Source organism: Limulus polyphemus, unplaced genomic scaffold (genome assembly GCF_000517525.1).
Source record: "Limulus polyphemus unplaced genomic scaffold, Limulus_polyphemus-2.1.2 Scaffold970, whole genome shotgun sequence".
Classification (NCBI taxonomy): Eukaryota; Metazoa; Arthropoda; class Merostomata; order Xiphosura; family Limulidae; genus Limulus; species Limulus polyphemus.
Genome location: NW_013666580.1, coordinates 98,100 through 125,119, shown reverse-complemented (window position 1 = coordinate 125,119; position 27,020 = coordinate 98,100). Strand labels below are relative to the sequence as shown.

General features: G+C 33.9%; 1 protein-coding gene across 7 annotated transcripts in view; it reads right to left on the bottom strand.

Annotated features, from left to right (window-relative positions):
* LOC106461484 (synaptic vesicle glycoprotein 2C-like) overlaps positions 1 to 27,020 on the bottom strand; it is a 64,432-nt gene that overhangs the window by 10,348 nt on the left and 27,064 nt on the right. For 6 of the 7 annotated variants that reach the window (XR_002610992.1, XM_022388453.1, XM_013921308.2 and 3 more), the window contains exons 3-10: positions 23,228 to 23,375; positions 10,166 to 10,346; positions 9,795 to 9,946; positions 8,917 to 9,050; positions 5,959 to 6,042; positions 4,654 to 4,749; positions 3,959 to 4,047; positions 2,333 to 2,835 (exon numbers count right to left, since the gene is read on the bottom strand). Coding sequence is in view for 6 of the 7 variants with exons in the window: in XM_022388453.1 (XP_022244161.1) it covers positions 2,333 to 2,835; positions 3,959 to 4,047; positions 4,654 to 4,749; positions 5,959 to 6,042; positions 8,917 to 9,050; positions 9,795 to 9,946; positions 10,166 to 10,346; positions 23,228 to 23,375 (1,387 nt within the window). In the remaining variant the exon portion in view is untranslated. The remainder of the gene's footprint in view (positions 1 to 2,332; positions 2,836 to 3,958; positions 4,048 to 4,653; positions 4,750 to 5,958; positions 6,043 to 8,916; positions 9,051 to 9,794; positions 9,947 to 10,165; positions 10,347 to 23,227; positions 23,376 to 27,020) is intronic. The other variant, XM_022388458.1, reaches the window with a different exon arrangement.

Sequence of the window (27,020 nt, the reverse complement as noted above, 5' to 3'; positions counted from 1 at the left end):
TTAAAATTTTTTTAACTTTTGATAAAATGTTTACACAAAAACATTGATCATTAAAAACGTGTAACACAATGAGAAGTCTATACGCCCCAGTAACTTAAATGCATAGTGCTACATGTTATTAGTGTACGGCTGCATATAAAATACATGAAACACAGATTGAAGATGTATGTATATTTCTGTATTTTAAGTGTGTAGTATTACATTTATGTGTTCTAAGTGTACGCTATATATATATAAGTAGAAAAATGAGAAGGTGATACAATAAAGAAACTAGTCTATTGGAGATGAATCACCTTAACAAAACTATGATTGAAGTTTATTATCTTGGCGACGTTTCGAGCACACGCACTTTTTCAAGCCAGAATAAGCCTGTCGGTTAATGACTATTACAAAGACAAGCCTGACGGTTAATGTATTGTTTATAAAATATATACTTGGAATGATGTTTTTGTTTTTCTACTTCACCAAGTGGATGTGTGAACGTTGTCGGACCTCGAACTTAGAGACTATCAACTGTTCACAACAAGAAGTTTGAACCCCAGAAATCAAGCTAAGACTTACATGAGTGAACTTAAGAGAGGGTCAACATCTTTTCAAACAATGACCAAACTCACACATTTTTGAGCTAATCACCAAAGACAAAAAAGGCGAACTTTTCTTGAAAAAATAATAATACAATGATTCAAAACTTCATCGACAGGTAAATAATAATAATAATTCAAAACTCCATCGACAGGTAAATAATAATACAATGATTCAATTCTCCATCGACAGGTAAATAATAATACAATGATTCAAAACTTCATCGACAGGTAAATAATAATACAATAATTCAAAACTCCATCGACAGGTAAATAATAATACAATGATTCAAAACTTCATCGACAGGTAAATAATAATACAATAATTCAAAACTCCATCGACAGGTAAATAATAATATAGTGATTCTCCATCGACAGGTAAAAAATTCAGAAATGTAAAATGTATAGAAAAATATTTGTTTTTGGTATGGAATAAAGTGTCGTGGTCCTACTCTTTGACAATATCATTGAGGTCATTCAAATTCAAGGTCAAGTCCCTCGAAACTTTTTAGAAATGTCCATCATGCACACCAAAAATGTCAGTTGAAAAGGTGTAAAACAAAAGAAACACTTATACTTAGAGACATGAATATCGATGACGTCATCATCGTAACAGTGTTACGAAATGGTGGCAAACAGTCAACAACTGTGTTCAATGTGCTGCCTAAATGTGAAAATCGCCAGCAGGAGAACTTCATTGTAAATACTGGTTGATATAATTGGGATTCCCACATGCTACCTGCGAGTAAATAAGCCTATAATACGCAACGGCTGGCACATATTTCCTTTCATCTGATTGAAATACGACGTTCCTCCTGGAACCGTTTGGCATGTAGCCTGGCAACAGCTCTGGTATTCTAGTGACATTCTCCATGGTAGCACCATTTAAACTGTTTTTGAACCGAAAGACTTTGCCACTATTTAGATTAATAGCAAGCAGCTGTATCATAGTATTCGTGTGTTACTTTACTTAGGGGTATCTTATTTTAATAGGCCCTGCATGGCCAGGTGGTTAGAGCGCTCGACATGCAATCTGCGGGTCGCTGGTTCGAATCCCCGTCCCACCAAACATGCTCGCCCTTTCAGCCGTGGTGGCGTTATAATGTGACAGTCAATCCCACTATTCGTTGGTAAAAGAGTAGCCCACGAGTTGGTGGGTTGTGCTGACTAGCTGACTTCCCTCTAGTCTTACACTGCTAAATTAGGGACGGCTAGCGCAGATAGCCCTCGTGTAGCTTTGTGCGAAATTCATAACAAATCAAATCAAAACAAGGTGTTCAAAAATTGTTGTTTCTCGTGAACTTACACAGATAAACTACAAAATTATCAATGGGAATGCGCTGGAATCATTTGATACGCCAAATCTCTTTTCATTTTGGACAACCATTTAAATGCTCTTGTCAAGTTTCAGCTAAACCGCTGGTTATAGATAATAGATCTGATGCTAATAAGCATAAAATACTTTTCGAAATGAGAGGAAGTTCAAAATAACATCAATAAAACCAAACGGGATGTAAACCTGTCTCATTGTATGGACATATACTGAAATCTTGGCCAACTTTATTGTTATTTTATTTCTGACTTTCTCATTTCTATAACCTACACTTTATAGCTGCATGTGAATTATAATTTTGTTACTATGCCTTACTACATCGGTTTTGATTAACTTTGTGAGCATTACAAGAAAATAAAATGAAATATAATGTAGGTCGTATAATAAATTTATGAACAGTGAAATACAAGTTACTTACCCATGGTTTTCACTCTTCCAAGACGGTCAATAACATAAGAAGACAAAATATTGCCTGGGATGATAGCCATCTGAGCGAAGAGATTCTCGAGAAATACTGTTTGGAGGTTGTAGTTGATATCAAAGTCGATGGTGCAACCAGCCGTCGTGCTGATAAAATGAGAATTCTCCAAGTTACAATCCTGAAATCGATATTCATGGAAATCAGTATCGTAGAAGTAAGCACTGTAGAATTCAGTTCGGCGAAAGAACGTTTTACTGGAGCGTACATCACTGAACGTACAATTTAGAAATGTACAATTGGTAAACGTACAGTGGCTCAGCACCATGTCCTCAAAACGTACATTTTCGAAGTAAGTGTTATAATAATGGATATTTTCCATGGTGTTATTGAATACTGTGTTGTGGATAGTCTTGTTGACCTCACTAGAAGCTCGGGCACGAAACTCGTCCACTGTAATCTTCTTGATGTATTCTGGGAACCAAATGGACATCCCGTAAAAGCTGCATGTGTGAAATCACACGTCAAAAGGTTAAATAATTACAAAAGTTATAGTATTAATCATGTTTCATATTCGGCAACAAAATTCATACTACAATCTGCAGTTTTCGAGCTGTATTAACTGTGACAAGGTTACATAGTTTCTTTGGTGTAAGAATGTTTGATTTATCTCCCATAAAACTAAAAAAATCAGTGTGAAGAAAAAAAAAATCTACTAAAATACCATAAATTAAAATCCCACTTTTATCATGATACGTAAAGTTGAAATTATGATATAGCAGCACTTTTTGTATTTTTTACATTTCAATATGTTGTAAAATCCATTATAGGGGGTGAAAACTGTGTTTAGTTGGGAAAATTTTGAGTTTTTATTCAAAAGAGTAAAATGTAAATTAAAAAAATATTTATTCTCACTAGATGACGCCATAAAAGTTATATTAATATTATTTTTTTTTCTTTTCAGGAATTCTTCTTAATATACATGAGTTTTCAATTCTCAAAACCTCTTTAATTAAATATCAAGTATTTTATCTTACGCCCTCATATAAAAGATAAGGGGTACCTGAGTAAAACATACTCACAAATTTAAACTATGAAGCTAACCACCATTGGCTCTTTTAGGAATTTAAACAAAAAAACAATCTAAGAGAATACTTCATTTGCATATGTAATGACATAAAATAAATAAACACTTACGTTATGTTTGTGGCGACTGGTTAGTAATCGTTTAATTATTGTTTAGCTGAATATTTTTTTTATTACTAGACATTATTTACAACTAGTTTTTAACATATGTTTTCAGCTGCTAATCTGCTGCCATCTTCAAGAAAAAAAGGTAACTAATTAATAAATATACTTACGTGATCGTATAGGCTCCTAATCATAATAAAGATAAACAAAAAACATTGAAAATACAGTTATCAATAAAAATATTCGTTCAACCAGCTGCCCACACAACCGATATATGTCAGAGTAACATTACAATTATAGCTTTCATTCGATAATTTTAAATTTACATTCAAAAATAGTAATGTCTTGCTCAGTGTTTAATGAATACTTTTTTTACATACATACAATGCACCCTAGAAACTCCAAATCGGAAAGGAGCTCTGAGGTAATGCTTACCCAAAAGCAGTTGTTACCCAAACCACGAGTAACACCGCAGTTATTCGAGTGTAAGGACGACAAACGATCTGCATCAGAGAATTCCAGAACTAATGAAGAAAAGCGGAAATCAGAACAAAAAATTAATAATTTAGATATAGGTACATTTCATTGTAAGTGGAAAAAATTAGACATTCGAACTGCAAAACACAATATATATAATCGCAGACTACTAAATATTTAATTAAAAAACAACATAACGATCTCCACATGGTTGTTGATATTTTATATTAGCTCAAGTTTACACGTGACAACGATACCAATAATTGAACGAGACTATCTTATGATTACTTCATAAACAGCATTTTCAGATAATGAAGCTTTAAGGCACTATTATCTTCACACAAACTCCAGAAATTATTTCAATTTTTAAAGCGTTCATAATCTAATACTAACCGTTGTTTATCACTACTATATTCACTCCAGCCACGAATGGTCATCATCCCACAGTAATAGCAACGTTTTTTCTTTCCCACATATCATCAAACCAGCGTTTGATTATCGAGTCACTCCATTATTCACTAACTCCTAATTTAAATGAATACCAACCAATCATAACACGCTCCTTATTCTTTCCAAATCTATTCTAGAGCTTAACGTAAGTCCTTATGACTATGTAATAAAAACTCCAACAAAGCGTTTCGACCAGCACTTACTGAATCTAAGGCATCGATTAATTCCGCAAGAAGACCTCTCCTGGTCGGCAAAGGGATGGTAAACAGTTGTCTTGTTGGCATTTCCATGTCAGAAAGCTAGAAAAAACAACGCAGTGAATGCATGACGAAAAGGCTAGAAGGAATTTATTTATATGTTTCTAAAAAAACTTTAAATGTGATAATTAGATTGTTGCTGCTGGCTTTAAGTCGATTAAGTTTCATGCTTCTCTACCTTTGGTGCTGTAGGTATTGAAATGATAAAATATGGTCTTCCGCGTCGACACCAGAGTACAAAAATGTGTTGTAAAAATTCCATTAATGCCACTGTTGGAATCAGTATTAGAAAAGTTAAGAACTGTTTTTTTAAACATCGCTAACTGTAACGGAATGCTTCTTAATGTTTCCTAGCTTAAGATCTTATACTGTGATATTTTTGCACTAGAATAGCGATTTAATGAACTCATCACTAAATTACACTCATACTAGAAAAAAAAACTAGTCAAACTTTTACGATTACCAACACCAAACATCTGTGAATATAAACAGTTATTGATGATGTACCAATGATCAGGCATGACTGAAACGTTATTTAAGTATATTAAATGTAGAATCACGCACAACTGTTAACTAATAAAATACGACAGAAATTGTCTTGGTTATGTGTGTTTAAGAATATTGAAGTTTCAAGTAACACAGTTCAAATGTCAAATCTATTAGTTAACTTTACTCACAAACATCATTTGTTCTCAAACTGTCGTTCTTCTAAAAACCTTGGAATCATTTGACTGAGCCTTGTTATTAGTATAGAGTGAATTACTTTATTATTGAACCCTAATATTAATACATATATATACATATATCATGAACCTTGGAATTAGTAGACTGAACACTGGAATTAGTAGACTAAATTTAACATTTATAGACTTGGCCTTGCAATCAGTATATACACCGAATCCTGAAATCAGTATATAGAGTGAACCTCGAAATTATTGTAGGCTGAACTTTGAAATCAGTAAAATGATTTTAAAAATTAGTAGACTGAATTTTGTAAATTGGTACACTGAACATTGGAATTAGTAGATTGGACCTTGCAATCAATATATAGACCGAATCCTGAAAACAGTATACAGACTGAATTTTGTTATCAGTACAGACTGTATCTCGAAATTATTGTAGACTGGACATCACAATCAATATATTGAACTTTGGAATTAGTAGACTCGACCTTATCGTTAGTAGATTGAACTTTGGAATTAGTAGACTGGACCTTATAGTTAGTAGAATGAACTCTTTATCTTCACATACCTGGTACTCTGATCCTGGTGAGTGAGCATGGTTGGTTTTGAAGATGTTTTGATAAATGACCATTGCTTCACCGTCACGTCCTTTCTATAAAGAGTATAAAAATAGTAAACATTTTACCGAGCTTATCCTACAAAGTAGACCTTGAACATGCATTACCATTAAAGAAAACATCTAGTTTAACTGTTCCCCTCACTGGTATAAAAATGATTAACAGAAATAGCTTTGTTTTATAAGAAATAAAAGTAAGCCAATTAATTAGAATTACAGTGGAAGTTGTTGAAACAAAGTAGCGAAAACAATTTGATAAGACTCCTTGCTGTAAGTCACAAAGCAACACAATGAGCTATCTGTGCTGTTCCCGCCACGAGTATCGAAACCCGGTTTTTAGCATTGTAAGTCAGCTGACTTACCGCTGAGTTTGAGTTGGGGAGGGGAACTTATAAGACTTAGTAAATGCTTTGTTCATATTTCCATGACACGTTGGAGTTGAGTCTTTGGAGGATAACAGTTTAACCGTTATTCTTATTGGGGCCACACACATACACACACGGAAATCCCTTTGGAATTGATGCTGAATGCCGACTATATCGGCACAAATGTATGAGAATGGTGACACATTTTCCCTGGACGGGATGGCGGTCCATCGCAGATTAACCTTCCATCTATCAACTGGTACCCATCATACAACTGAGTAAACTGAAACAATCGGGGTAAAGTGTCTTGCTCGAAGACACAACAGCATGTCGTGAGTAAGTGTCGGACTCGAAACCATCCGACTACGAGTCCAAAGCACAAAGCAACTGAATCACGCTGTCTCCATCCTAATAGTACTATTGTGTGCCAAATTTTATCCCCTGTTCAAATCCTATCTGTGAAAATGAAATATACGATCAACTTAGATCGGATAGGTTGTAAATTTTGTTAAGCACAAGCTTATACAATGAGCTCCCTGTGCTCAACCAAACGTATGAACTGAACCCCGAATTTTAGCGCTATAAGTCCTCAAACTTACCGCTGAACGACCGGTGGGCATAAAAGTGAAGGTAAGATACTTCCTTAGCATCACTGTGGGGCTATGTTCTTATTATAAAACTACCAAAAGTTTAATATCATTTACGTCATACGCATGAACATGTCAGATATGGACAAAGGATTTAGTAGCGCACAGCCATACATGCAGAGAGATCAATACGTTCTAATAAGCTCGTTTAAAAATACTATAAAAAAATTCCAGCTTCTGAAACTTATGTCACTAACGTAATGTGGTTTTTTATACCAATTACAGAAGTTTTGCGATTTGTATTAGGATTAGTTGATACATCTGCAGTAAATAAGGTAAAAATAACACAGGTCTGCGATTGTCTTGATATTTTTACATGTTCTACAGTAATTCCTGTACGCTGAATCCGAAAATGATACCCATTTTCCTCCATCACGTACAGATTTTTCCACAAAACATCATAACGCAATACATAAAAGAAAGACGACAGCACGTAGTTTTGAGACTAAAAGACGTAGATTTCACACACACACAAATCAGGATAAATGAGTATGCATATTCGTTTGACATCAAACTTGACTATTCTTCAGTTTGTTTGTATTTTTGTTAAGAAACATAATAATAGAAATGTTCATTGTGGTAAACGAAATAATAATTTGATATAAGTAAGAATTGTTTTTTATTCCAGATTTGTAAAAAATTCTTCCGTGATAGAAAAAAAATAATAATATTATTTTCGAAATCTGTGTAGCTGAATTGTGGAAAATTAGTTATTAAAACCAAAGCAACTTTTATGAAGTTTCAATTCGCAGGCCTGTGTAATTAGAGTTGAAATTAAAATTGTTTGGTTTGTTTGTTTGTATTAAGCACAAAGCTACACATTGGGCTATCTGTGCTCTGCCACCACGAGTTTCGAAACCACTGGTGGGGCAAAGCTATTTGGATTGGTACGTTATTTTAAAATACAGATCAATGGTTTGATGAAAATTACACAATTATCGACCGATGCGGGTCAACAAACTAAATACCGTGAAAATCATATAAGCAGTTGCTCAAGAAAATGAATCAGTAACTTAAAGACGATTCTTCTTTTTTATCTCATTCCCAGTCGTTTAAAGTTATTTGATTACAACAGCATAAAAAATCTCCCAACTGTGATTCTAATGCACTTTTAATTTACATAATGCACTTACTCTTACATTTTTACACACTGCCAACAAAAGTAAATATTATTTTTCAAATCAGATGTTATTACCCGCACCCTCTATCAAGCATTCTAAATTTCTTACCTAGTCTTTCACCATGTCTGACCGATTGACAACAGCCGGAGTGGCGCAGCTTCCATGACAAAACCCAATAGTCAATATAGTTTCTTTTTCACTCTTTTTCTATTTCCTTTTTTTTTTCTCTCTCTCTCTCTCTTTTACGTTCCTTTTCTTTTCTTTCTTATTTTTCCTCTCTTCTTTTCCTTCCGTATTTTTTTTCCTTTTCCCTCTTCCTTGACCCAAAATTCTTCCCGAATTTTCAAACTCTCATAATTACTCATGGACTTTTTTGGGCACGTAATCGGAATAATATTTACCCTTGAATGAACAGTTAAGATACCGTTTTTGCAATATTGGAATGAGTGAGCGAAAATGTATTTACCATTTTTCTGAAACAACTTGACAGCAGACCCAAAAATATGGTTAGAAAAACGAGTAAGCAAATGATCACTTGTTTACTGTGTAGAGATGAGATTTGTAGAGTTCACAAAGGGGAAACAAAAATACCATGGTAATTTTCAAAACCTGGCTTGCAAATGATCACTTGTTTACTGTGTAGAGATGAGATTTGTAGAGTTCACAAAGGAGAAACAAAAACACCATGGTAATTTTCAAAACCTGGCTTCTAATAAATAGTATATGTTTACTAACTAATCCTAACTGTTTCATGCAATAGAATATTGAAACATATACCTCCAAAAGAAATCTTGGACTCTCTGGAAGAAAAAACAGTCCAATTGAAGATATGACAGCAGGAAGGGCACATATTACCAAAAAGATTCGCCAGCTTGCAAAGTGAAGTTTCTCTGACAGAAGAATAGTAAAACCTGAAAAGTTCAATAAGTAAAAAATATGCATAACGTTTCGTTCCTAGCAATATTTCAGAAATGTGTAAAAATTGTTATTTTTTATGCCATTACAACTGATAAAAAAAAATTGCGTTTTTATTAATAAACTTCAATTTTGTCTTTTCACATACAGGGTATTGTAAAAACATATTTAACTTAATACATCCTAGCCATATAACACATACACATTAATTTATATTATTGTTTGTTTGAAGTTAAGCACAAAGCTACACAATGGGCTATCTGTGCTCTACCCACCACAGGTATAGAAACCCGGTTTCTGGCGTTGTAAGTCCGCAGACATACCGCTGTGCCACTGAGGAGCCATTTCCTATTAAAATAAAGGTCACCTCAGACTTACTAAGGAGTTAAAAACATGACTGTAACCGACAGAGCCACCGTTTTTTGTTGTTGTTGTTTTTTCAGGATAACGTTACTTGATAAGAGTTTGAAAACACTTGATTGTTCTGTTATGTTTGATCACGATAAGTTAACAGTAATTGAAACTGTGTAGCAGGAACATGACTGAATTTGTGAAACAATCAGTTTTGGTGTTGTTTTTTTTCTGTTTTTATGGATAATTTTGTGTTTTTCAATACCGTACTTAAACTTATGAAAATCACATTATTACTATTTTTCACCTAATATTGAGTTTTAAAACCAGATTGTTGATATTTTCAGATGTTTAATATTTCATACATTTTTGTTCAACAGTAAACTTACCTGTTCGAGGTATTATTGCCCATGCCATGAGGGCGACAAATACGCCACCTACACCCCAAAATATCAGCAACCAGCTGAGATGGCGCCCTCTATGCCTTCTGATTAGAAATTCACTATAGTATGTGAACACAATCGGAAGAGATCCGCCTACTCTGTAAATTAAAGTAAGTTCCCAGAAGTGATTTATTCCATCTTCAAGTTTAACTTGAAGAGTTTTATATACAAAAAAAATTCAAACAAGTTGTTGTACTACGGTTGTTTATTAAAGATTGTTGATTTTTTTAAAATAAAAAGAATATTTTCGAAAGTTTACATCAGCAAAAGTAGTTTTACAAATTGTTTCGGAAATTTTTATAGTTTTCTGTACTTACCCAATACCACTGCAGAGTCGGGTCAACATAAATAAACCGTAGGTAGGCATGAAGGCGGTAATTAATGCAAATATTGCATTAGCCGAAAGAGCAGACAGTAGCGTCCTCCTGCGGCCAATTTTGTCCGCAAGAATTCCCCATACAAGCCCTCCTATCATCATTCCCAAGAAAGATATCCCCACTACAAAAATGATAAAATAAAGACTTGTATTTGTATCACAGAAATGAATTTAATTTCTTATTGAAACTGGACTGAATCCAAATGACTTTAATCAAATGTAATGTCTAAATATACCGAGAAAACGCACTATCTCAAAATAAAGAAAATTTTAGGCCTTTCAACATAATTTAATCACTTCAACATAACTACAAATTTCCATAAAACTTCTGTAGTTATTTTATAAACTAAATCGCTGTAACCATGTAAAATAAATGTCTTCAAGAATATTAATTAAAACTTCCATGCATACAGTTATGAAACAATCACTCTATCATTGTTAACGAGGTCACAATATAAGATCAATTTAGAGTCAGTAAAAATGTGGCAATACAAATATGAAACAATTACTCTATCATTGTTGACGAGGTCATACTATAAAATAAATTTATAGTCAGTAAAAATGTGGCAATGCTGACTTCCTCTTGACCAATAATGAGCTAATTACTAAAAGTGACAATGTCAATACCGCTTGTTAGTGAAGAAAAGCAGCTGTTGATCAACACCCTAGTAAGTAGTTGAATTTATCTTGCTTATGTCCCTCTGGTGATAAATAAGTTCAGCCAATAATACGGCATTCGAACAGTTGTTTAAATTTACATTCTTGACTTTTACTCTTAGAACAAACAATAATATTATACAATACAATATTATGCTATAATATTATTTTTTCTCCTTCTAAATATATTCAAGAAGTGTTACTTATAATGCCAGAACTGTTGGCATATTCTTGGATTTGAATTTGCTTAGAAAATTAAACACGTTTAAAATAATGGAAATTTCGATAACAATAGTATTATTAGACATTTCAAAAGAAGTTTTTAATCAAAACAATTTAGTTTTTATAAATTAAAACTTATATTAAAGTTTTTCTTCATTACCCATTCAAGCCGTCTCCAGCCATTATTAGTCTCAAAATGGTTCCTCGTCATCGAATAAGATAGATGTAATTATTTTCCACTGAATTATTAATAAATAAATCAACTTCTGTTTGTTTGTTTTTTCATTATAGAAGAAATGTTTTAATAATCTCACTTTCTGTTAAAAAAAACAATAAGATCTGTGAAACATTTTGTTGAACTCCTCATTACAGAGTTAAGAGTTACGACTGTCCTTCTTATTCTATAGCCCCCGGTATGTCTGCGGACTTATACAGCTAGAAACCGGGTTTCGATAGCCGGGGTGGGCAAAGCACAGATAGCCCTCTGTGTATATTTACTCTTTCTATAGTAACTTCGGCTATTCTGCCATTCAGCTCTTATTAGGGGGTTATAAGCTATGGCCACCCTTTTCTTCCCGTCATATTTTCGTTTATTCCACCATGGTTATTCTCATTAGAGAAATAATTACAACTGTCTTTCTATTCTTTTAACACCTTCATTTATTCTGCCATAAAACTTCCCATCAGGGAGGTATATAACAACTATAACTATCTTTCTATTCTTCTTAGTTTGTATTACTGTGGGTAACCTGTTCAGTGCTTAAGAGCTTAGCCGATCTTTTCTTATTCTTGCATTTTCTATTACTCTACTGTAAAACTTCTATTTCGGAGTTAACGCCTGAAGCCGTTGTTTTACTATTTGAAACTTTCCAGTGCAGTTCCAAACATCCACGGTTTTGCTCTAAGTGGGCAGCTTGCTCTGATTGAAAGCTAATATTACTTAGTAACACTGTTTTGCTAATCACCAGCACATTAAAAAATATTCTTACAATTATAAAACACCTTTTAAGTTTCCAAAGCGAAATCCTAAGTAATCTCCGTGGATGTAACGCACATTTGATATATGTAAATTAGTTGTGCTTAACCCGGAACGTCATAGCTGAGTAAATCACTAGCGCATTGATATTTACATCGTAAGAAGTAGTTCTAAAATTCTTTTGGGTTTAGGTATATCAAAACAGTAATTATGTGTGTATACCAGCTTTTAATCTTTTACTTTACTTCTTACATAGAATTACAATAATGAGCCATAAACAATACAAAGAAAAAAATAAAAAATCAAGCTCCTAGCAACGACCAGTGTCGCTAGCCGTGAAAGCAAAACCTTGCCAATGCTACATACAGATTTTCTGTCTCGCTTTGGACCTAATAAAATCACATGCTATAGAGGACCTCGGATTGGTCAAAGTGAAATAAACGTCGTCAAATTTATTACTTAAAATATAAATTTTAAAAAAGACACATTATGTAAAATATAGTTCAGTGACATCTGTAGTAATAACGCCACTGACAAAGGGTGTGATGAAGGTACCTCCACTATGGTAGGCTAAACCAAAACAAAGAGGGTGCCAAACAGCCACTCACACAGAATGGAAATATCAGGCAAGAAAACTGGCTTCCAGTGAGTGGGCAGGACTATGCAGTCTCTCGCATGGGGTACATACTACCACCATGAGTATGTGCAGTGACTGACAATGGTCTATGCACAGGATTTTTCTGGCAGCAGCTTGGAAAGACATTACAGTGATAGAAAAGGTGCTACACATGGACAGTGAGTGTGGTTGTGGTGCATACCAGCAACACAGTAGTAACTGGGATCTGGCTGGACTGGTCTATACCTGTAACTCTAATGAGTTACTCTTCTAATGTATGAGATACAGCAGATGCAAGATAATGTGAAAGTGTGTGATGCACGTCAATAAGTTTCATGCATATGTCATCAAAAGCTGGGATAGGTTTCAAAGGAGCAACATGAATTTTCTGGTTAGGTTTTCCGACCAACTGACAGGTATGACAAGTTTTGCAAAACTGAGAAACGTCTTGCCTAATTTTTGGCCAAAACAAATGTATCATAATTTTGCCACATGTCTTGTTGATACCTAAATGACCTCCCATGGGGAGTTCATGGGCAACTTTCAATATTTCAGAAGGATATGCTTTGGGAATAACAATTTGATAAACAATGGTTCAATCCTCTGAAGCTGGCACATCTGGTGGTCTCCATTTCCTCATAAGCATACCATTTTTGACAAAATAACCATTTGGAACTCTCTCCAATTCATCTTTTGGGAGTGCATATTTAAATAGTGAAGAAATCTGCAGATCTTTTTCTTGCTCAGCTATCAGTTTACTTTTAGTAAACGGAACTTTACCAGGTGAATCAGATCCCTTATGTTTATCGTTATTCCTCACTGAGGAATCATCAGTAGGACAATTATCCAGGATGCTCAAGGCTTCCTATACAGTGAGTGGCATGCAATCACTGCTGAGATTGAAGATGTCAGCTTTATACTCCCTGTATATGAGCCCGTGGATGAAGCCATGTTGCTGGTCAACATTACCAAATTCAGAGAACTCATCAATTCAGTGATTGGGCTGGCACTGACATCTCCTCAGGCCAAGTTGCTTGTGATCCAGAGAGCTTCAACCTAGAGGGCTGGTACCAATGATCAAACCAAGAAGATCTTACACTGACATAGTCGCCACACTACCTCTGCCCAAGGAATTAGGGGAACATCCCAAAAGTGACCAAGGGAGGACTTCCCTTCCAAGTCACTAAAAGTGATTATGAACCAACCCATGGTAGGGCAGATTCTGCTCAAATGGCACTTTCAGGAGATGGCCTTTGAGTGGACAAAGGCTTGGGCCCTCTGTAAACTGGGATAAGGATCAGCTAAGGCAAAGGGCCACACCTCCATTGAGATATGAGGAAGAGAATTGGCACCTGCAGGAGAGGCTAGTCGAGGCCAAACAAACCTGGTGAGGATCAATGCAGACCTCGAGGCATCGACTACCACCAAATTGGAAGATGATGGTGATGCTGGAGGCTCTGTTTGCAAAGTTGTGGCTAGAGGAAGTGATGTCTCGGACAGTATCTGGGAATAAGTGTATATATGTATTTATTTTATGTTCCTTTGTCATGATGATACCTTCACTCTTTCACGCATGTGATCATATGTGAATAAGCCAGATTTAAAGTTTTTCTTGGTGATATTTTCTTTGTAATTAAGAATAAAGTTTTTTAGCTTTAAAATGTTTCGGTTTCCTCTTTGTTCAAGGAACTGTTATGCTGTGCTGTCTTCCTAATGTGACGGAGAAGCACAGTATTAATGTAACTATTTGTTAAACTGAAAGTTAACATGTCAATTAATGTTAAAAGATTTTTTGTGTGTTCCGATACCGTTTCCTCTTATTTCATTTTTAATGATTAGTTTCTTTTATGTTAGTGGTAGTATAACTCTGTATTTTGTTTGTAATTTTTCCTTATATTGTCTTGATTATACTTTGTGTGAATGTAAGCATGTGGCCACACATTCTAGATCTATGTTGAAGGGCTTCTTCTGTTTCTGTGGTATATGAGTTTTTCTAGATATAAAGTAAAGTTATCATACTCCTGTATAATGTTGCAGGTTTAAAGATGATTGTTTTCAAACTTAATAGTAAATATTGGCTTGAGTACAGGCCTGAGAGAAAGAAAGGAGAGAATATGTGCGTATACCCTATGTTTTCTATGTGATTTGTACTTTTTACTTTTAAGTAATACAGGAGCCTTTAAAATATTTGATTATTTAGTTTTTCACTGTCTTGGAGGCTACTAACATTACTTTGTTCTCGTTACTTTATTCTTTGTTCACATTAATAGATGACGACTGCCTACAAGGATATAAAACATTCCATTTGAATGGGCTAGAACTGGAATACCCTTGGCTGATTATGATATTGACTGAAAGTTAGCCTGTCAATGCTGTCTGAAAACAAAGGTCATGAATTAATGTATTCCACTAGACAAAGAAAGCAAGTTAACATTCTGGAATCAAGCATATTTTCTTAGTTCTGTTCTCAATTTGTCAACCTATAGGAAGGACCTGTTTTCTTTTTAAATGATCATTGTATTTATATTAGAGCATTCAATCCTGAGAGAAAAGAGGCGTAACACCAACTAAATGAGAAAGGTCCGTCTACTTTTTTGTTGCCTGAATAAAGATCCTGTTCGTTTGTTCAAAACGTGCCCAGCTTTGTTACTTACACACTAAAGAGAAATCTCAGTCTAAATGTCTCTCTCACAAGAACATTTGTAAATTTCTTGGGCAAATTCTGGTCGTTATTGCAGAATAATTTATCTGATACTTGTTGGCAAGTCAGTCCCATCCATGAATACCACAGTTATGCTCGTGAAAATTTGCATTTGACAGGATAAGTCAAAATAGCAGACGTGTCACTGCAATGAACTGTTTTTAAGGGGACAAACTTGAAAAAAAAACGGAAGTTATGTAAATTCACGATTAATGAAAGATTATCTTAAGACATGAAAAGTTGCTTCCCTTATATGTAATTGTAAAAAACGCAAAAACGCCCGTAAAAATAGCAAAACACAAAATATGAAACCGCAAATTTGCATGTATCTCCCCATGGACCCAACAAACCTTCATGCCAAATTTGGTGAAGATCCATCAACAGGAGCGAAAGAGTTTATTTGTTTGTTTTTAATTAAGCACAAAGCTACACAATGGGCTATCGAAACCCGGATTCTAGCGTTGTAAGTCCGCAGACATACCGCTGTGCCACTGGGGGACGGCGAAAGAGTAGTAAAAAACGCCCATAAAAACTGCAAACTTGAAATTTTGTAAGTATCTTCCATAGACCAAATAAACCTCCATACGAAATTTGGTGAAGATCCATCCACACCCTGCAAAGTAGTTACATGGACATATAACAGACAACAGATAGTACTATTATATTTACATAGATTAATCAATGGTATTAAAATACGACCTTTATTTATAGTTCTTGCGAGCTCACCAAATTTTACTTTAAAATGTAAAACACGAAACTAGTATAGCCTAATAACACAAGTTGATCAAAGTGTAGAATAAAGTGGACATCCCTTGAACTTAGACTTCGAGATTAAACAATTTTAAGAATACTAAGTTTATTTATTACAAAAACACGATGATATTGTAAGATAATATACCTAAAGAGGGCGCTGCCGTAAAGAGTAAATTTACGTATCAAATCTACGGCTCTGTAAGTAGGCAGTAAGATATTGATTTGAACGCTGTTTATTTTTATGCTACCCACCAGTGAGCTCTTTGACGACTGCTCTACTTGCTGACGTAACAACATTCTAAAATATTGAACGTCATCCTAGGGTCATACAAATGTTACATTCCTTCTCAAATGATTTATGTACAGTGTAAACAAACAGGTCGTTTTGATCACACTAACTTTACGCCTTGCAACATTGTATTTTAGTGAAGATCATTCTAGTCAATCTAACGTTACGTTACTTTTAGTGAAGATCACTCTAGTCAATCTATCGTAACGTTAGATTGACTAGAATGATCTTCACTAAAAGTAACGTTAGATTAACTAGAATGATCTTCACTAAAAGTAACATAACGTTAGATTGACTAGAATGATCTTCACTAAAAGTAACGTAACGTTAGATTGACTAGAATGATCTTCACTAAAAGTAACTAAATGTAAAAATAACAAAACTAGAATGATCTTCACTAAAAGTAAAGTAACGTTAGATTGACTAGAATGATCTTCACTAAAAGTAACGTAAAGTAACGTTAGATTGACTAGAATGATCTTCACTAAAAGTAACGTTAGATTCACTAAAAGTAACATAACGTTAGATTGACTAGAATGATCTTCACTAAAAGTAACAAGATCATTCTAGTCAATCTAACGTTATGTTACTTTTAGTGAAGATCATTCTAGTTAATCTAACGTTACGTTACTTTTAGTGAAGATCATTCTAGTCAATCTAACGTTACGTTACTTTTAGTGAAGATCATTCTAGTCAATCTAACGTTATGTTACTTTTAGTGAAGATCATTCTAGTTAATCCAACGTTACTTAGTACAGTAGTTTTCAACGCTGACCTTTGATCTTCTTCGGTTTGAGTAAAATGAAAGATTCTAACAAAGTTGTTTGACTAAATCGTTACGTAAGTTTTATCTCTTTAACAGTCATGTTCACTTTTTTTTGCGTATTTGAATAGCGCTGCAACTTAATATGTTTATATTAGTGTAGGATTGGTTATATTTTTTATGTTACGGATATATATTTCTTATATATGTCTTTTTTATCTTTTTGGCACAATTTGAAAAGTTTTATAGGAACGTGTATTACGTTTCCCTCATATGTTGCCCAAATGTTGATTATGCTGGCGAAAACTGATAAAATCACAAAACACATTGAAAACCAGATTTTGGGCTACGTCCTTCAAATGTTTTGGAAGTATTTTATTACTGTCAAAAATGTTCAGTCATAACCATAACATTTTCAGCTGTAATGGGAAAGGTTCAATTTTAACTTATCGTAATTCTTCTTATCACCTTTCAAGTTTGATTTCGTTTTTAGTAATGTAAAATATATTCAAGATTTCTTGATTATTACAGTAGAATTATATATGATGTTAACTTCTGAATACAACAGGCCTTAAATTAGTTTGTGACTCAAGAGTGACTCTAAAGAAGTAATATATACATATATACACACACAAACTAAATGTTTATGCTGTTTTAAATCGTCTATGTCCACTAACCAAAACTGACTCATAATGTCATAAACCATTCAAGTGAAAACCTCTACGAGTCTGGTAATATTCGAGCTTTGAAAGATATGTTAGTTAAGAAGCACTAGACTAAAGTACTATTGGTTGGTTGTTAACCACAGAGCTACACAATGGGTTATCTGTGCTCTGCCCACCTCAGGTTTCCAATCCCGATTTTTAGCGTTATAAGCTCTTATACTTACCGCTTAGCCACCAGGGACATGAAAAGTCTACTCCAACATTTCTACTGTGATAAACTGATGTGTTTGTTATGTTTATGTGGAAGAAAGATATCTTAGATACTATTTGCTGGAAAATACTAAACAGATTTGCTGCTGATTTTTTTCTCTCCAAATTCTAGTTGATGCAAAAACCATTGTAACAAGAAATTTTAAGTAGAGTTGAAAATAGTTTTTTGTGCTACGTCTGTCGCTATATTAGTAGAGCTGATTATTGTTAAGACAAGTTCTTGTTTTAGCGGAAGTTTACACAGTAAGCAGTCTGCGCTCTGTACACCAAAGGGAATCGAATCCAGGATTTTGGCGTTGTAAGTCCGTAAATTAGCGCTGACCCACTGGTGAAATAAAACTAGTAGAAATAATAATGAAAAAGAAAAACAAGGTTAAACACTAGCTAAACTGAAATAAATTTATTTATGGATTTGAGAACAACTTTTTTGCCTTCTTTTATATTTGTATTTTCCTCGCCTACCCAATTCTTTTACTTAGTTAAAAATGATAGTCATACTTAGAATAAAAAGATAACAAAAGTAGTTTATGCACATGCGTGATTTCAAACATAACATTATTAAAGAAGACAATTAACGTTCTTTATAAGATTTTATTCAAGTTATTCATCCACTGAAGAGAAAAATTCGTTTATAGGAAATTTTATTTTTGGTTTTCAAAGGTTCATCTAATTATCAGAAAAAACAGGATCATCATTTTTCATGCATAAACAAATATATTTTTTCAAATCCTGCATTATCTCCCTTGAATTTAATATTTAGTATATTGCAAGTTTGTGATACAGTTTAAAAAATTAATCTCTTTATACAGATAAAAGGTCACTCCGTTGTTATTCATTCATCTTCCGTTATCAGCGGTGGTTCTGCTCATCTAGGAGATTTATGTGGTGATTTTGAGAAACCCCAGCACGTCTGGTGGCGAACGATCGAAAAGCTTTGTGGTCTGCATTATGTCTAGCTTTATAAACCGTGAGATGAACTGTCACATTTTAACAAATTCATACCCGACTGACTTCCAACTAAGTATTGTAATGTTCTATAATAAGAAAATTATACCTACATTATAATAATTGACCATAAGAAAAAAATTATGTGCAATGTTATGGCTGTAAGCGTCTAAAAAAAGATGTTATCAAGCGCTCGTTAAAAACAGCATATTTTAGACATAAACATTACCAAAGGAATCACAAAACTGCCGAATAAGTTTTTATACAACAGCGTATGGAATTCGTATCTGTATCAAATGTCAGTTTGTTGCTTGTTTTTTAACATGATAATCGTTGAAAATGTTTCGTTGTTTTCTCTGTTGAACATTCCGGTACTGTTGACAATGTCCAGACAACTTCCTGCATACTTTTGGTACTTTTCTTCTACCTCCTGCATTATTCGGAACCTTGAACGATCTTTAGCAGGAAAAGCGGTATCATTGGCATAAGATGGGTTGGAAATAGGATGTTTCACGCCATCTGTAGTTACCCTTCTACTCATCCTTTCTAGTTGTCTGATTTGATATTGAAAAGGATAACGGAAATATATTGCCTTGTTTAACTTTATGCATAATGTTGGTTCTACAGGCTGCTAAATCTCTATCCACAAAGATGTGTTGGCATCTCTATACATCTGATCCACAACAGTCATAAAACGCGGGTGAATTCGAAAGTGTTTAAGGCTATCTATGAGATTTGAAATGGCCAACCGAGTCAAAAGGTTCTTTGAGATCTAGGAGTGAGATAGCAAGTGTTCTCCGCCTCTTGTCCTGTTTCATCCAAGTTTAATGCAAACTGCACAAAGCCACATTGATAAAAACAAATTTGAACCGCCCTTAACATACATTTAGCCAAAATCTTGGGCTGAAGTAAAACACCATCAAATAAATGTAATCGTCAAGGTTACATTAATAATTATTGTTACCTTACACCATGCTATAGTGGTACTTTACACCACTCCTTTTGAGTTCGCATTTTCTAGCGAAAATAACCGTTTAGCTGTTGAAATCATTCTTATCTCTGCCAAATCACCTTTTATACCGTTTATGTTTTTGTGTCCAATACATCTTCGTACGCCATATGACGCGCGAATTGAAACCGATTTACTTTTGGGACTTCCGGCAGCTAAACCTCTTTCATGATCTTCTTTCTGTGGATCCGTAATTTGAGGTAGAAATAAAAGTGTACTGTTATACTGTAGCCACTTAATTAGGGTTAGTTTTGTGTACTGCGCTTTTTAAGATTTTTTTTGGGTTGATACATATATCTTGCACACTTGACAAAAAGTAACATGTTGTTGATTTGTTGGAATTATAGAATATTAAATTTTAACGACTAACTTGCCGTAAACTATCCAATGAACAGAACAGCTTAAGTTTGACTTTCTCTAGGTGTCATAACACAATTCCTTTTTTACCCACTTTCATTTTCACTTTCCTATGTAACTTCAAAATCTTAAAATTGATTTAAACATTGAGGTTGGAAATATATATAAATACGTAAACTCATTTATTGCAATCAAACTCTTTCTTTTGTATTCCTTTAGTAAGACACTAACCACTGTAAGTCTTTCCTGACTTCTGAAATGAACAAAATAATCATAATAACACTATAACAAACACACCTGTACATTCAAACAACTATCTAACCATAGTTTAACAAACACACCTGAACATTCAAACAATTATCTAACCATAGTTTTAACAAACACACCTGTACATTCAAACAATTATCTAACCATAGTTTAACAAACACACCTGTACATTCAAACAATTATCTAACCATAGTTTAACAAACACACCTGTACATTCAAACAATTATCTAACCATAGTTTAACAAACACACCTGTACATTCAAACAATTATCTAACCATAGTTTAACAAACACACCTGTACATTCAAACAATCATCTAACCATAGTTTTCTTTACAGTATATTCTAGGTCTGAGCGCTGACCTTGCATTCAGTGAAATAATACAACAATTTCGCCTGTGAACCAGCATTATAAAACATAATTGTAAATAACAACCAAGAAATCTTTATTTTATACAAAAGCGTATTGGTTTTCACAAGAAACTCCTTATAAAATTCTAATTACCTAATATTGTATTACAATATTCAAACGATTTCTTTGTGATAATGATACAAGAAGGTGAGTTGTTTTTTAATCAAAGCATCTATTTAATTTTCAATTATTTTCAAATTTAATCAATATGAACGATAAAGTGGTTCATATTGGTTATGCCCATGTAATATCACGCGATTTATGCTATAGAGTATTTCCTGATTGCCAGTCAAAAGCCCTTAAAATTTCTCAAGTAAGAATATTCTAGAAAGTGTTAATTGTAATACTCTAAAATTAATTAGAATTCATAATACGTGGATGTTAGTGGATAATTCGGAAAGAAATTAGTTAATAATAGAAACTTCAAGAGTTGGTGAACGAGTTTAGTGATTTAAACTTAAACGAAATAAGGTTAGCTTCATGTGTAAACATTCAGATATTTGGATAGAAACACTTTATAATTTTACTTTGATACATGAAGGAAAGGGAATTTCAGACCTTTGCTATACTGGATTTCTACAGTTAGTTTCATTGAGTTAAAACGACGTACAACATTTGATCTTTTTATTTCTGCAATGAACAGTCAACTATTCTACTTTTTTAAAACATGTGTCCACTGAAATTTAACCTGCTAAACAGCGTGCGTTCATTCTGGTACAATTATTTCAACTGCAATAAGAGATATGGGTTTCTATGAGTTTTAATTTCAATTCGGGTAAGATGATTAAAACCTTCGTCTATTATTCATGCATAAAATTAAGTTCTCTTTTATTTCTTGGAATTCTTTTAAACGGCAGTTACAATTTGTGATGGAATATCCTAGAATTATTTTTGTTAGTATTCTAAAACGCCAAATATAACGAAATCATGTACCAATTGATGAGCGTTTTTTTGTTTGTTTGTTTGTTTATGAAGTAAACATAATAAGCAGAAAATCGGGCGAGTAGACGAATTACGTTACTTTAGAAAATTTTATAAACTTGGGACAGAAAATCCGAAAAGTACACGAGTTATATCGCCGCGAAACTTGATAAACTTTATACGTTTAGGCAGTATACGGATTCCTGTTGCTAAAAATTAATAAACATAGGTCAGAAAATCCTACGAGTAAATGAGTAATGTTGCAATAAAAGGTCAGGGAAAAAAAGATCTACCAACTAGATGTGTTAACATTGCCTGAGTTTATGAAGTTTAGTCAATGTTAACCAGTCTACTTGCCGGTTATTCTGTCCCTACTAAACTTCATAAACTCAGGACAGAATAACCGGCAAGTAGACTGGTTAACATTGCCACTAAACTTCAAACCGGCAAGTAGACTGGTTAATGTTGCTACTAAACTTCATAAACTCAGGACAGAATAACCGGCAAGTAGACTGGTTAATGTTGCTACAAAAGTTTATAACTTCATGACAGAATAACCGGCAAGTAGACTGGTTAATGTTGCTACAAAAGTTTATAACCTCATGACAGAATAACCGATAAGTAGACTACTTAATACTGCTACAAAAGTTTATAAACTCAGGACAGAATAACCGCAGAGTAGACTGGTTAATCTTGCTAAAAAGTTTATAACCTCAGAACAGAATAACCGGCAAGTAGACTGGTTACTGCTGCAACAAAAGTTTATAAATTCAGAACTTCTAAAAATCCGACAGGTGAATATTTTTATAAAATTTTGAAAAAGTCAGTTGAATGCAGATCAGAATTCTGCCGATTCCTTCTAGTGAGTAAATGTGCACAGTCAGCACTTTTGTCCATTTGTTAAAGCTATTTAAATTCAAAAGCTCGAGAATAAGCTTGCATAATACTAGAGTCAATTAAGAAAGAAGAACGCAATGACGTATCGCTGGCGACTTTCCTATTAAAACCAAATTTGTTGAGCTTAACACTTTGAATCTAAGCTGACAAACTTTTATTATTTTTCTTTAGGTTGGGATAACGTTTATGATCATTTGATCTCCAAAATATTTGAGAACTTTAGAAAAACTCTCCGTGAATTGTCATCGTTCACAAAATGATATAGATATACATAGCTGTACCTACCTAGCCATCCTTTCTGTGAAGCTTCCATGCAGAGCTCTCTTTCAGCACTGGGAAGGATATAAGCTATCACCAAGACTTCAATGGAATCAGCAGCTAATCCTAACCCAAGGATCATAAACACAATCCACTGAAATCTTCCAAACCCTGCCTACACATTGAATATAAGAAAATGCTATTACCCTTGAAATAAAATCAGTATTACATTATTTTAAAAGCGATGAAACTAGACATTTAGACGTTACTACCCTGAACACTAATTTAAGTGAAAACGCTGTACATGTTGAAGTAAGAAAATATTATGTATACATAGATACATACACACATAAATATATATATATACAAGGAATCAAATCTATTTTGCTCAGGGAGCTTGTTAATATACATATATATACCAGAAACAAAGACCAAAAATAAAATGTGTTGACAAGGAAACACACGCACAAAACAGTTAAAGAATAATGAAAATCAATAATATTTAAACTTCGACAAAGAAAAAAATCACTATTTTAAAATAATGTCTTCCCTTAGATCATTTTCATGCAAACAAGGTATCTGATGTGATCTGAAGAGCAAATGATTAATCATTCAGTTTAGGCTTAGTAGAGATGGCTTCAAGTCTTTACACTTCATGGCATCTCGCTTCAACACCGAGTACCGATGTTTAAAATCAGTGTGTTAATAAAATTCTGAGTTATCCTCAATCGCTCCTCTGAGAAAGCTACTTATAGGACATATTTCTCTTCTTTTTTTTACATTGAATAAAATAGGAATAAAATAAATTACAAATAATATTGGATTGCAACAAAATTCTATGTTGATAGTGTACACCCTAACTGGCTGTCATTACATAATATCTGTAAGAGTACAGGTAATTACATTATTCTCAGTAGTATTGTGATTTATGCACTCATAGCTCCCTGGTCAGAAATACAACATGCGAGAGCTGAGACTAAATTTTATGTTTCAATAGGAGCTGTATGGAAACTCTGAAGAAAGTAGTCTTCATGAAACTAGTACCGTTGATAAAAAAAAGCACAATCTCGTTAAAAGTGATATTAATTAGTTAACTCACGGTATGCTCTTTATGTAATACACAACAATTTGTTGAGTTCTTGTCAATTATCTAGGTGTACACGTGTTAAAGTTAACTCCAGAGCAATGTGAAAAAAGTTAGCACAAAATGACCTAAATGGATTTGAAGGTGCTCAAAAACCATTGCTTAGTTGAGATAACCAATCAAAAAGGTGAAATGGACATCAGTCTTAAAAAATGGGATGAATAATGCTGGAGAAGAGTGCGTTGTCCAGAGGAATCCGTATTCAAATTGTTTGACAACATTTAATGATAATTTGTTGGATGAGAAGAACGGTATCCTAGTCAACATACAACATCTATAGTGAAGCATAAGAGGGATCAATACAAGTGTGGACTACATCTCAGTTCAAGGTATTGGAGATATATACAAAGTTGATGACACCCTGACTTCTGACAGGTACAATCAAAATCTTAAATTTCGTGCCATTCCCTCAAGAACAAGACCTATTGGCCAGGAATTCATCTTCCAGCAATACAATGATCCCAAGTATGCATCAAATATAATGAAATAATCCCTATAAGAAACGAAGCTCATGGAACACTAGTGACCACGGCTTGACCTGAACACAATTCCGATATAAATATTTAATAAGGCTATATGGCTTATACTAAAGATGAAGGTCAAATGGCAACCAGACAAACTTATGGTAGTATAAAAACAATGTGTACTGCTTTGCTTGAAACAGATACAAAATACTAGTGTGTAGTACAAATTATACGCTTTTTTCTTTTGGGTTTTCTTTAAACAATGCATTTTACTAATTATAAATTTACTATTTAGTTTGTTTGATTTTGAATTTCGCGCAAAGCTACACGAGGGCTATCTGCGCTAGCCGTCCCTAATTTAGCAGTGTAAGACTAAAGGGAAGGCAACTAGTCATCATCACCCACCGCCAACTCTTGGGCTACTCTTTTACCAACGAATAGTGGGATTGACCGTCACATTATAACGCCCCCACGGCTGAATAGGCGAGCATGTTTGGTGGGATGGGGATTCGAACCCACGACCCGCAAATTGCGAATCGAGCGCCCTAACCACCTGGCCATTGCCGGGCTACTATTAAGTTTGCAATTACTTATTGTTAGTGACTCCTTTATGAGTACAATCTGCATGTTTCCACAATTATTTCCAATACTATATATATAAGCTATCACAAAATAATAATGGCAAAATATAAGATACTTAAAATCAATTTTTACTTTTGAGCCCAACAGTGAAAACATACACATTTCTTTTGTCATAACCGAACTGAAATGCTATATGTGATCTTAATAGAAGGTAAAATGTATATCTTGGAGGGAAGTGCTATTTTATATGATCGTTAACTTGGCATTGAATGATCGAAAATCAATAGTAGATTACGCTCTGTTTTATGGCTAAGTACATGCATCTCCCATTCTATGCAATAAGAATTCTATAATGAACCGTTCTAGGAAAGCCTTGGGTGTATGAACACGAGTGAAAAAAAACTGTAAAACATTTCAAATTTCTCAGACGTAGGTTTGGGAAATTCCTTTTGGTGTGGAAAAACATCAGTTTTATTGTTTTCTTCGGTTAATATATTTCGAGAGAAACTTTCTGCTTATTTTACACTGATTAAGCATAAAAGAAACAGTATTTAATAGTTCTGTGATGTGTCTTAATTGTTACTAAAAATAAAGACTAAATAAAACGGACAGTTTTGTCTGTTTGTCTCTTATCGAACACTGAGAATTGGGAAATTAATAAGCAACCGTATAGAAATATAACTCATATTTCTTAGTTCTAAAAAGGTAAGAGCTGTTACTAGCTTCCTTCACTCTAGTCTATCATTTCAAAAATTAGCTCCAGCTACATATGTGCAGATTATAAAAGATCAGGAAAGTTGGTGAAATAGGAAATAAGGACATCAAAAAGGATGTACGAGAAATGTTTGTCTGAAAATGTTAAAAATAACAGTAAGGAATACTTTAAATACATTAAGGGTAAACAAAATGTTAGGATGGGGGTAGGACCCTTGCGGGATAATAAGGGAAGGCTCGTATCTGATGATTATAAGATGGCTGGGTTATTAAATTCTGCTTTTTCTTCACTGTTTACTAATGAAGATTTATGCAGTATTCCTCATCTTAAATAGTTGATTGATGGAAACAAGGTTGAACAAGATGATTGCATTAATTCTGAGCTTGTTAAGAAAACACTGGGAAGTTTAAAGAAGAAAAGGCTCCTGGGTCAGATAATATTTCCCCAAGGGTTTTGAAAGGGGTTAAGGATTAAATAGATAAGCCACTTGCTACTATTTTTTGTAAGTCCATGAATAGTGAGCAGGTACCAGAGGAATGTCGATCCTCTTTTTAAGAGATAAGATAAAAATTGTCCCAGTAATTATAGGCCCATTTGTCTTACATCACTTGTGGGAAAAGTTTTAGAAAGTCTGATTAAAGATGCTTTGCAAAGTGATTTAACAAAATTTAAAATTTTATTGGATAGTCAACATGATTTCACTAAGGGAAAATCTTGCCTTACAAATCTTTTGACATTCTTTGAAAAGGTTAATGCTTATGTAGATGAGGGTAAAGGTGTAGATTTGGAGTATCTGGATTTTCAGAAAGTATTTGATAAGGTGCCTTATAAAAAGGCTTGTTAAAAAAAAATATCTCTATAGGTGTGGGGGGATAAGTTAGCAATTTGGGTAGAAGAGTGGCTGGATGGAAGAAA